This window comes from Prunus persica, chromosome G2, assembly GCF_000346465.2.
Source record: "Prunus persica cultivar Lovell chromosome G2, Prunus_persica_NCBIv2, whole genome shotgun sequence".
Taxonomy (NCBI): Eukaryota; Viridiplantae; Streptophyta; class Magnoliopsida; order Rosales; family Rosaceae; genus Prunus; species Prunus persica.
Genome location: NC_034010.1, coordinates 26,827,364 through 26,838,282, shown reverse-complemented (window position 1 = coordinate 26,838,282; position 10,919 = coordinate 26,827,364). Strand labels below are relative to the sequence as shown.

Here is a 10,919-nt window from a genome sequence, read left to right as displayed (position 1 = left end):
GTTGCGAAAGCAGAAAGCTTAACGGTGCGAACCGCGAAGAAAACAGAAAAGCCATGGACGCCGACTCTTTCAACCCCAACAGCGCGCTAAGCGACACGCGCTTCTCCGACCTGAAGCCGCCACTCTCCGAGCCGGTCCTCGAAGCCCTAGCCCAAGGCGGGTTCGAGTTCTGCACGCCGGTTCAAGCCGCCACAATCCCCTTACTATGCAGGTTCAAGGACGTGGCGGTGGACGCCGCTACCGGCTCGGGCAAAACCCTAGCCTTCGTGGTTCCACTGGTGGAGATACTCCGACGAGCTTCAACCGTTCCAAAACCTCAGCAGGTCTGCTCCACACCATTACTTCTTCTTTTGTATTTTGGTAAGTAGAAGGAAAAATCGAATTTTGTTTTTGTGCAGGTGATGGGAATGATTATATCTCCGACTAGGGAGCTGTCTTCGCAAATATACAACGTGGCAAAACCCTTCATTTCGACGCTGCCGAATTTCAATTGTGTGCTTTTGGTTGGTGGAGGGCAAGTGAAAGCAGACACGAAGCAAATAGAGGAGGAAGGAGCCAATTTGTTGATTGGCACTCCGGGGAGACTATACGACATTATGGAACGCATGGATGGCTTGGATTTGCGAGACCTTGAGGTATGTATTTGTAAATGGAATTATGTTTCATGGGATTTGATTGAAATTATACTTCATGATAGATGAGGCTGGTAAGCTGATAAAGGCTCATGTCATCTATAATTTGTTGCAGATTTTGATTTTAGATGAGGCTGATAGGCTCTTGGATATGGGTTTCCAGAAGCAGATAAATGATATTATGTCTCGCTTGCCAAAGCTTCGTAGAACTGGTCTCTTTTCAGCTACCCAAACTGAAGCAGTTGAAGAGCTGGCCAGAGCAGGACTAAGGAATCCTGTGAGAGTCGAAGTACGAGCAGAAACAAAATCGAATAATTCGGCATTGTCGCAACAGTTAGCCTCTTCAAAAACACCTTCTGGCCTTGCCATTGAGGCATGCTCTATAACATAGCATTGACTATACTAATGTGTTGCTAATGTCTCTTATTGTTTCATTATTTCCTACTCTGACGGTGCACTCTACATACAGTATCTGGAGTGCGAGGCAGACAAGAAACCGTCACAACTTGTGGATCTCCTTGTTAAGAATAAGTCTAACAAGACCATAGTGTAAGTAACATGAGATTAGTATGTTGTAGCGAATGTGATCAAATCAGATTTCCTGGTTAAATGTTGGTTAGCTTTGTATAGTGATTTTCTTTATTCTTTTTTAGATACTTCATGACTTGTGCTTGCGTTGACTACTGGGGACTTGTTCTTCCATTGCTTGGTTCTTTAAAGGGTTTCCCTTTGATTGCTCTTCATGGGAAGATGAAGCAGGTAAAACATTACGGACCAGCTTACTTGGTCAGTCTCTGGATTAGCATTTATTTAACTCATCAGTCCTTGTGCTTTCAAATTTTTATGTTTTCTAGGCTGCAAGGGATAAAGCTTTAGCCTCATTTACATCTCTATCAAGTGGCATCCTTCTATGTACTGATGTTGCAGCTCGTGGACTCGATATTCCAGGTGTTGACTGTATAGTGCAGGTAGCTTATTACAGTAGCACCTAGATGGTCATTTCTGGTTATGAGAGCTAGAAAGTATAATTCACCTTTTTTTTTTTTTGCAGTATGATACCCCTCAAGATCCAAATGTTTTCGTACATAGAGTTGGCCGAACAGCTCGTATGGGTAGACAAGGAAGTGCAATCGTTTTTCTGTTGCCAAAGGTTTAGTTATAGCACTCATAACTATGTGATAATTGATTCCTTGTTAACAAAACTATTTTACAGCTCTGTTATGACTCTTTTTTTCTATGTTGATTTTCATTTATGATGTTGAAGGTTCTGATTGTAGTCACACTATTGTAGGAGGAAGCTTATGTAGAATTCCTGCGGATAAGAAGAGTGCCTCTTCAAGAAAGGAAATGTTCTGATGATGTTTCTAATGTTATTCCTCAGGTAAGCATCATTTTATTGTATCCTTTATCTAATTTTACATTGAAAAAACGTATGTGCTCAACTTTTTCCTCGTTAGACCTGTTATAATAATGTGACTAGGCTTCTTTTTACTGAGTGAATATCTGATCGATAACTTGTGCCAAAGATGCCAGCTTTAATATATAAGATCTTATAACACAGATTGATTTCAACACTCGTATTTCGATGCTATTCATCAAATTAGTTTATTCTATCATATATTATCTATCATGTTGTCTTGCAAATAAAGCTTATGGTGGTCTTGTCTGTTTTTGAAGTTTTTGGTCAAATATAATGTAGTGATATTTTTACTTCTAAACATTTTGATAAAAGTTTTTAGTAATTGAATTGACGTTGTGTTGAAACCTTGTTTCAGATACGATCTGCCGCAAAAAAGGACCGTGATGTCATGGAAAAGGGACTCAGGGCATTTGTTTCTTACATCCGTGCATATAAAGAACACCATTGCTCATACATTTTCAGGTGTCTTAACAGTGCCTTGTGTTCAACTTAGCCCGGGGAAAAAAATAAAAAGAAGAAAAAAAGGCCCTTTCTTTCTCTAATTTAAGTATTTAATTAATGCAGGTGGAAAGAACTTGAAATTGGGAAACTGGGCATGGGATTCGGACTACTGCAGCTCCCTGCAATGCCTGAGGTCAAGCACCACTCTCTTTCCACAGAGGGTTTCATCCCTGTTAAAGACATCAACTTGGAGGAGATCAAGTTTAAGTAAGAACTCTATCAATCTTTTCTGTCACAATCTGAATAGAATTTTCACTCTCACTAACTTTGAGATATTGAAAAGCACAATACTTTGTTCATCTTAGAATCATGAGCGTTAATTTTGGCATGCAGTAGTATAGGCTTAACCTTCATGCTTGCTTTCTTCAATCTGTGATATTGATTAGGTTTTCTCAGCTCTCGTGATAAGCCATTGCTAAAGGAAAGAATTTATATGTAGGGATAAATCTCGTGAGAAGCAAAGAAAGAAGAATCTGCAAGCAAAGAAAGAAGCAAAAAAGCAAGAAGTTAAACCTCAAAAACCCAACAAAAGCGCAAATGATACAGCTACTCAGATGAGGAAGAAAACAGCTAAGCAAAGACGTGCTGCCCAGACAGTTGAAGATGAAGATGAGTTGGCAAGAGAATACCGCTTGCTAAAGAAGCTCAAAAGGGGGGATATTGACGAAAGTCAATTTGCGAAGTTAACAGGAACGGAAGACTTACTTTGAAGGAATAAATAGACAGAATGTGATTCTGGAATCCAGACATTATAGAAGTCTATAGCCCTTTATGAATTTCACAGGTCATAGAAAACATTTCAGCTATGGATTGGGACGCCCGTATTTGGACGAAAACAAACTGACCAAGGCATCTTAAAGTTTGTTGAAAGATAAAACCTACAGATGCAACACAAATTGTTGGAAGACAACTTTGCAGGTGAGGGTCAGAAAGAGCTTTTGCTCCTGCTAGTTTTGAATACAGGATCTGTTGATTAGTATAAATTTTTATCACCGGTTTGTGTTTGTTCGCTTTCTTATTTATTAGTTTAACTTGCTCTTCTTGTGAAATCTTCAGTCTTGTTAAGTTGATATCGCCGGAGACTGCAGAAACAGAGAATTGTATCAGAACAGTTCATAATTTTCCATGAATGAAAACAGTAGCATACATTCTTGTGTTGCCTTCAATGTCGAACAAAAAATAACATTGTATGAAAAGAACGTACATATTGGTATCGTCTTGTGGATTTGGATGCTGCCAAACCTTCAGCCGCAAGGAAATTACATCCCAAATTGAGCAACAATTCCACTCAGTCGCAGAACAAGCCTAACATATGTGGTCAATTTCCTCCAGGGAAAAAAGTGTGGAAATTCTTTTTCTTTTGGCCTATTGTGGAGTGTGCATGTGCGAACTATCAAATCTTGCACAAACAAATTGTATGATAAGCTTCCAGAATACCCAATCAAAGCACCCATAAAATTCCAAGCACCTCATCTTCGTGCTATGTTCCAAAGTCACCGACTTTTCTGGCCTGAAACTTATGAATCCGATTCCTATCCAAAAAGAAAAAGAAACAAGAAACGAACTATTAATATGGTAGTAATGTCAATTCTTAAATTCCTGACCATATACACAGTCTCGTCTCCTCTCGTTGAAGTCTTTCGTTGTTTTAGAATGTTTCCCACCAATAATACACAACCAGCTCGAGCATCTGAAAGTCTCTCTCTTTGGCGATGCTTCTTCCTCGTCTTCGCTCCTATATCATCCGTAAAACCCTCGTCTCTCTCCTTAACCTCCTCAGACTAATTCACCGAAAAGCCCAGACTTTCGTACTCTTCTTCAGAATGTCCAAACCAACCTCCGATCTAGAGAACCAATTCTCTGCTCCGAGCCCTCCACCGTTCGACCCGACCCAGCCCGCCGTGCCAATTTCGTACCCAATCAAGACGCTCGAAGAGCTCGAGTCCGGGTCCTACTTCGAGTCCTTTCACTACCCTTTCAACAAAGCCTCGGTTGCTCTCCAATCTGCGTCGTCTTCTTTGCTGCTGCCCAATAGGCCGAGAGTGATTGTGTGCCATGACATGGATGGTGGTTATGGAGATGACAGGTGGGTCCAAGGAGGGACTAACTCGAATGCGTATGCGATATGGCATTGGTATTTGATGGATGTTTTCATCTACTTTTCGCATAGTCTTGTTACTCTTCCACCTCCATGTTGGACCAATACGGCTCACAGGCACGGTGTTAAGGTACATGAAGTTTTGGGCTATTGGGATTTTCAGTAAATATGTTTTGGCTTTTGGGTTTTCAGTGATGGAGTGAATAATTGTTTGTGCTTGGAATTCTGAAGAGCCTGGTACAAATGGCATGACTTTTTGTTAGTTTAAGACATAGGGGTGAGCCTTTGAGTTGGTATGTACAGAAATTGTCGTCTTTTCTTGTTTCCTGGGACTCAGAAATGTTGATTACAAGTCATTTCGATTTGTTTATGTTTTTGCTTGTGGGTTATGGTATGTTTTGCTTTTGAGCCGTGTATAATCCCAAATAGATGGGTTGAAAGGAATTGCTATTTGTAACTTTCTTCATTATGGAATCTAAGGTATTGGGAACTTTCATCACGGAATGGGATGAAGGCACGCTTATTTGCAATAAATTGCTCTCTACAGAAGAGTCTGCTCAAAAGTATGCTAAGTGCTTGACGGAGCTTGCTGTTGCTTTGGGCTTCGATGGATGGCTGGTATGTAGTTCACCATAACTACATGTTTTGTTAACCAGCCAATTATCATTTGGCTTATAGTGCATTGTTGAATTCCTGGTTTCTTTCATTTTTATGGTTGGTGGCAATCCGGTCTGTTGCACTCTTGTTTTTTAGTTGTCACAATAACTGCTACTTGCAGATCAATATGGAGGTTGAGTTGAAGTCGAGCCAAATCCCTAATTTGAAAGTATTTGTCAGCCATTTGACGCAGACAATGCATTCCTCGGTCCCTGGCTCTTTAGTGATATGGCAAGTTTTTGGGGAAACTATATTTCCAGTCACTTCTTATTTGCCCCCTTTTGTTATAGTGTACCATTTTAAGTTTATGTTTGACTGGTTATTGTTAATTATGCAGGTATGATAGTGTTACAACTGATGGTAAACTTAACTGGCAAGATCAACTAAATGAAAAGAATAAACCTTTCTTTGATATATGTGATGGAATCTTTGTGAACTATACATGGAAGGTATGGTTTTCACTTCTCCTTATGGAAGTTGGTTTTTGCTTTTTCATTACTATTTCACATAGTTAAAACCTTTTCTCTGCAGAAAAACTACCCTATGCTTTCAGCTGATGTTGCTGGAGACAGAAAGTATGATGTCTACATGGGAATAGATGTATTTGGAAGGGGCAGTTTCGGTGGTGGACAATGGAATGTATGTGACTTCGTATAACTCTGCATTTCAGAGAAGTGCTTTTGTCTTTCATGTTATCTGGTAGTCTTGTTTTTGTCTTTCACTTATTTTATACTAAATAAGTTGAATGGAGGATTGTTATATTTTGACTTGTAATAACTCTGCATATCAGACAAGTGTTGCACTTGATGTGCTGAAAAGGGATGGTGTTTCAACTGCCATATTTGCTCCTGGATGGATCTATGAAACTAATCAACCACCAAATTTTCAGATTGCTCAGAATCAGTAATTGACTTGCCCCTTGTTGCAAAGTTTCACAAACTTGTAGTTCCATTGATTCGTATACAAACTATTCCTTAAAAGTTTATTTAATTATTATTTTTGGATCCATTTCTGGTGGCATCATTAAGCTCCGGAATTTCCAGTACCAGTGAATAGTTTATAGGCATTATTTATGGACAAAGGCTCACATGTTATTTCCACACCTTTTGACAAAAAGCTGGTATAGTGATGCATTATTTCCTGACAGAAGCGGGCATAATGATGCACTAATATTCCTAACTTAATCAAGTGTCCTTGAAATAATGATTATAGTTTTTTATATGTGTACTACTAAAGCTATTTGATCTTCTTGAATGCCAACATTTAGTAATTGCCAACCCTGGTTAGTTGGAAAAGAATTTTATATAATCAGCCCCAGTTAGTTCCCATTAGGACTGGTTGAACTCTTAACAGTATGAATTTTACATTTACCATAGCTTCTTTACAGTAATTTCAATTGTTTTATGACATATTGTCATATATTTTTGCAGTTGGTGGGCCCTTGTGGAAAAATCATGGGGAATAGCACAAAATTATCCTAAAGTTCTACCATTCTATTCAAATTTTGATCAGGTTGTGACTATGTTGACAACTTGACACTGTAGTGGGTCATTGGTGGATATTAGACGCATGACCCTCGTTCATAAACTTCATACATCCTGTATATGTTATCTGAACGCCATTTTTCTGTATTGTTGTTCAGGGCCATGGATATCATTTTTCTGTTGATGGAGAGCAAGTATCAGATGCTCCGTGGTGCAACATTTCTTCCCAAGGTTTTCAGGTATGTACCAAATAGTCTTGTGGATTCTTTATTTTGCCATGGTACGTATCAGTATAATCATGTATCATTAGGTTTCTGTTAGATTCCTTTCTCTTTCTTCTATTATTTTCATTAAAATATTATTGAGTATGCTGATTACTGCAATTGACATTGGGTTTTGAATCTCGCAGCCTTTCCTTGAGTATACTGACAATTCAACTCCAGATGGCATTCAGGTCCATATTGAGTAAGTTTTAGTTCTTCTTCCTATCAAAACTGATAATTTAACACCTGGTGCGTGAGCACTTCTCATTTTTATATCGACTCTCAAAGTTTTGGCGCCTAAGCATTGCAAAAACTTGAGAACATTTTTGGATAGATTTGATGGACTAGCCACTGTTACTCTCTGTCCCAAAAAAAAAAAAAAACCACTGTTACTCCTAATTCAGAGTCATCAAACTTCTGTCATGAGTAAATTGTATGTGAATGTTAATATAAGACGTGAGTATTCTTCCTCATTCAAGCATATGCTGGCAAAGTATAGTTTCAGGGAAGCATCTTATAGTGGAGGAGGAAACATCACATTTAAAGGAAAACTTGAAGACAATGCTATTTTTACTGCAAGGCTCTTTCAAGGAGATCTTCTTTTGGGGGATTTACCTCTCCACTTTACATATTCTGTAAGTTATCCGTTCTGTGCATTAGAGTTACTAAAGCTGTCCAAATCTTAGTAAGACTCAACTTTTGTATGCTGCCTAGAATCTGATTGTTTTGACATATAGTGCACAAGCAGACAAGCGTATCCAATCTGATAGGAATTCCAGTTTGCAGTTTTTCACTTACATCTAGTTAAGCTGTGAATATTCCAATTTATGCAGGTGAAGTCAGAGAATAATTCTCAACTAGGCCTGTGTCTTAATTTCTCTTCTGCTCTGAAGGAAATAAAGTCAGTACTTCTTGTTTCCCAGAACCTGAACCAACTCTCAAGCAAATTTAATAAAGTGATTATGACACGTCAACTTCAAAAGCCAGGAACTTCCCCTGGATGGGTCATACAGGAGAGTAACATCAGCATGAGTGGATACAGATTAACAGAAATAAATGCTCTGTGCTATCAGTCAGAGCCTGAATTTGATGAAAGGAGACAAAATTCCTTATCAGAAGGCCAAGATAATTCTTGTTCTCAGAATCCAACAGACTACTATGCAGTGCTTGGTCATATTTCAATTGAAACTTTTGGACACAATTCTGGTTTTCCACCTTCTGACTTGTGGCTTGTCGAAGGTCAATATATCAAATGGACTACAGGATCTAAGGGTTCCAAGAACCTTAGTCTTAAGATCACGTGGAAATTGAAAGATGGGAATGATTATGCATTCCGAAATTATAATATTTATGTTGAAAAACTAGCAGAAGATGCCCGTGGCCATCCAGGAGCAACACTAGGGGTGCGCGAGTATCTTGGAGTGGCTCGAGTGGAAGCTTTTTATGTTTCTGACCTTGAAGTCCCTTCTGGTACTTCTAACATCAAGTTTATTATTCAAGTGAGTGGTGTCGGCGGGAGTAGCCAGAAGCTAACCGAATCGCCTGTTTTTCTATTGGATACTGAAGCTTGGTAAACAAGTTGCAAGTGTAGTGACTGTGAGGGTGAATAATGTTGTACTTTGATAATAAGATGATGAAAATGTAAGAATTATTTATTTTCCCATAAAGAAAAGTGGTGTTCCTCAACATTTGATCACCACTGCCGATTTGCTTAAATAAAATATGGTAGTTAATAAAGTGCTTCTATGTTGCATGATTGCATCTAGCAAACAGTTTCCTCACTGATACGATATGCTTTACTTTTTCCCTATGTCCCTTAAAACCAGACAGTAAGTTGATGGACCATAATTACGTTTGCACTGATACTCAGTCATTAGATCATTCTGCAAACACAAGTAAACTGATTTTCACATGGACACAGAGGAATTGGCAGTTCAGTTCTGTTGCTGACACGTGAGCCTTAATCACATACTTTGTTTACCCCTGTTAAGCTTCCTAACATCAATCCTAAACCCTGGCTCCACCCACTTACATATCTTACTCAAAACCACCCAGCTAGCTATATGGTTACCTGCTTTGTCAATTTGTCCATGGTGAAGTGTATATCAAGCACTTCTGTCCAAACCTTTTGTCAAAGCAAACTGAGCCAATTTTTGGTCAAATAGTTTATTGTTCTCCACTATGAAAATCTCAGCCTCTATCAATAATATATTAAATTACTGACTGCAATAAAATATATAAGAAGTTGGGGTAGGGTGGTCAGGAACATGAAACAATGGTTGTGCAATATGAAGTCTGAAGTTTGTTATATATATATATATATATATATATATACACATAGGAACTTCATAGCATCCATAAACAAAGATGCATGACTTTGCACACCCCTTAATAATTAACAGGTGTTTAATAGTTTATGTAAATGAACAGTTGCTGTTCTGCTTCTATGGATAAGTTGCCAAAGCAACACCTATATCACACAAAAGAAGAAATGACCAATTAACCAGCCACAGTGATGTGTTTGCAAATGCTACTAGGAGAGAATTATCTATGGTTCCGAATGCAGCTGGAATATAGATTAATATAGAATCCTTTAAATCAACATGTGATTAACACTTAATCATTCAATCACTTTGGCATATTTGGCATCCAAGTAAAGTGTCTTAAAGAGTATCAAATGGAATGACTTAGACATGAGAGAAAGGAGAAAGGAGAAAGAAGAAAGAAGAAAGGAGAAAGGAGAAAGTTGATATTTTGAAATCCAATCAATAACCTCTGTTTTGGAAGTATTATTAACCTAGAGCCTTCAAAAGAGAAATTATAAAGGCTCCCACTATCTATTATTGTCTCCATGAAGAGGCAATAGGAGGGAGACACCTTTGTCCTGTCAAATATATATATATATATATATATATATATAATTTCCTGTTTGGTTATTTGTTTTCAACCTCATTTTGATTCTGCTAAAACTTTTGGCTTTAAATTCCCACTAGATGTTTCAAGTGCTAGAAGACCAAGTTGGCCCCCCAAAGTTCTATTCTTCTTGCGGAAACTTGTGTGCAAGTTGTTTGACAAATTATATATAAAGAACATATAGGAACTACTAAATCATGCAAGAACATGTGAACTACTTGCTCCCTCTTGCATTTGATTAATTGGATCCTTAATTCATTTGATTGTATTTCATGTAAAACTTAAGTGATGTGACAGTTATGTCATTAAGGAAAATTAAAATTGCAAGATATATAAATTAGATAATCATGAATGTCCAACATATCATCACTTTCGAATGACATTTGAAACTACTGTCATTAGGTGGCTAATTAAAATAATCTAATTATACTTAGCACCTTTAATTATATGTTGATTTTCTTGGGTTAAATTAATATGTTGTTACATAACAAAAACAAGTAATCTACCACTATTTTTCTTTTGTGTGTCCATGTTGAAGGGGGAAAACTAATCATTTTTTGTTCATCCTTTAAAAGATCAATTTATTAACAACTAGTAAACTAATCATTTGAGATGCACTATGACAAGTGCTATTTGGTTCTTCAACACATAATTATTGTTGATAATCGAGTGAAGAAGGACAGTCTTCCAAATTATGTTTTTGGTGGAGTTGACGCGAAAAGAAGCTGTAAGAGCCAATTGTAGGTTAGATAACGATAATGGTACAAGAGGGTAGTTGACGCGAAAAGAATGATATTTATAGTTGCAAATATCTCTTATAACGATAATGATACAAGAGGGGATTGACGTGGAAAGATGAAACTCCAGTGAAAGTTGTCAAGGTCGCAGTTATGGGAAGCATGACTACCTTTCACCGATACATGACTATTCGTTACTTACTAAGTTACTATT

General features: G+C 37.8%; 2 protein-coding genes across 3 annotated transcripts; both read left to right on the top strand.

The window, feature by feature from the left end:
• Positions 23–3,719, top strand: LOC18785672 (DEAD-box ATP-dependent RNA helicase 18). 2 transcript variants are annotated; one of them, XM_007220493.2, is made up of 11 exons: positions 23–323; positions 399–635; positions 748–1,005; positions 1,102–1,181; positions 1,286–1,391; positions 1,487–1,600; positions 1,684–1,782; positions 1,924–2,013; positions 2,408–2,514; positions 2,617–2,760; positions 2,993–3,719. In XM_007220493.2, the coding sequence occupies exons 1-11, from the start codon at positions 54–56 to the stop codon at positions 3,261–3,263; spliced, it is 1,776 nt and encodes a 591-aa protein (XP_007220555.1). In that variant the 5' UTR covers positions 23–53; the 3' UTR covers positions 3,264–3,719. The 2 variants fall into 2 exon arrangements, with proteins under 2 accessions (XP_007220555.1, XP_020413632.1); XM_020558043.1 differs by having other exon boundaries at positions 2,940–3,029.
• On the top strand, positions 3,803–8,792 carry LOC18785095 (cytosolic endo-beta-N-acetylglucosaminidase 1). Its single transcript, XM_007219061.2, has 11 exons — positions 3,803–4,781; positions 5,132–5,269; positions 5,430–5,539; positions 5,646–5,757; positions 5,840–5,947; positions 6,099–6,211; positions 6,739–6,820; positions 6,951–7,031; positions 7,202–7,257; positions 7,555–7,690; positions 7,889–8,792. The coding sequence occupies exons 1-11, from the start codon at positions 4,266–4,268 to the stop codon at positions 8,627–8,629; spliced, it is 2,193 nt and encodes a 730-aa protein (XP_007219123.2). The 5' UTR covers positions 3,803–4,265; the 3' UTR covers positions 8,630–8,792.

Coding starts and splice junctions, on each gene's coding strand:
- LOC18785095 (XM_007219061.2), top strand. CDS start 4,266: ATGCTTCTTCCTCGTCTTCGCTCCTATATCATCCGTAAAACCCTCGTC. Junction 4,782..5,131: donor CTCACAGGCACGGTGTTAAG/GTACATGAAGTT, acceptor ATGGAATCTAAG/GTATTGGGAACTTTCATCAC. Junction 7,032..7,201: donor TTTCTTCCCAAGGTTTTCAG/GTATGTACCAAA, acceptor TGAATCTCGCAG/CCTTTCCTTGAGTATACTGA.
- LOC18785672 (XM_007220493.2), top strand. CDS start 54: ATGGACGCCGACTCTTTCAACCCCAACAGCGCGCTAAGCGACACGCGC. Junction 1,182..1,285: donor AAGTCTAACAAGACCATAGT/GTAAGTAACATG, acceptor ATTCTTTTTTAG/ATACTTCATGACTTGTGCTT. Junction 1,783..1,923: donor TCGTTTTTCTGTTGCCAAAG/GTTTAGTTATAG, acceptor ACACTATTGTAG/GAGGAAGCTTATGTAGAATT.